This window comes from Fulmarus glacialis, unplaced genomic scaffold (genome assembly GCF_000690835.1).
Source record: "Fulmarus glacialis isolate BGI_N327 unplaced genomic scaffold, ASM69083v1 scaffold20463, whole genome shotgun sequence".
NCBI lineage: Eukaryota > Metazoa > Chordata > Aves > Procellariiformes > Procellariidae > Fulmarus > Fulmarus glacialis.
This window is the reverse complement of record NW_009201251.1, coordinates 1,164-1,721: the sequence shown is the minus strand read 5'-3', so window position 1 is coordinate 1,721 and position 558 is coordinate 1,164. Positions and strand designations below refer to the sequence as shown.

Here is a 558-nt window from a genome sequence, read left to right as displayed (position 1 = left end):
ACCCACCCCAGCTAGCCCCTTTTCCTCCTGGGGTGCCTGGGCAACTCACTTCAGAGCCTCATCTGCCGCTGGGTCCATCCCGGGGTCCCCCTACCACCCGCAGGGTCTTGGGGTGCAGGGGGCTGCCACCCCCCATCTCACCCCTGCCCTGTCCTGTTGGATTTTGGAGAGGGAGCTTGCCAGAGCTGTAGTTCCTTTCCATCCTGTCTGCTCTGGTGGGACTGCAGCTTTTTGGAGGGGTTTTGTGCCACTTGGGTCCCCCTTCCCCTCCCCAGATTATTCCCCGTGGCTTTTTCAGTGCCCGCGCAAAGCTTCAGCCCCAGCGCTTTTCTCCTTTTCCCCTTTCCAAAAACAAACCCTCTGCTGATGGATGACTTTTTTTGGCTTTTTATTGCTCAGGCAGCTTGGCTTTCCCTGCTCGTGCCGGCATCTCAGCCCGTGCGCTCTCAGCCCCAGCCCCGCTCGTACCTGTTAAGCTGCTCCATGAGCTGGGTGACGGCGCTGAGGTCGGAGTCGCGCACCTCCTGCACCAGTGCCACGTCGTAGCGGCGCAGGATC

At 60.8% G+C, this 558-nt stretch overlaps 1 protein-coding gene across 1 annotated transcript in view; it reads right to left on the bottom strand.

Moving 5' to 3' along the window:
• DNASE1L2 (deoxyribonuclease I-like 2) overlaps window positions 1-558 on the bottom strand; it is a gene marked incomplete at its 3' end in the record, with an annotated part of 2,131 nt that overhangs the window by 1,018 nt on the left and 555 nt on the right. The window contains exon 2 of the mRNA XM_009573883.1: window positions 469-558. Within this exon, the coding sequence (XP_009572178.1) occupies window positions 469-558 (90 nt within the window). The remainder of the gene's footprint in view (window positions 1-468) is intronic.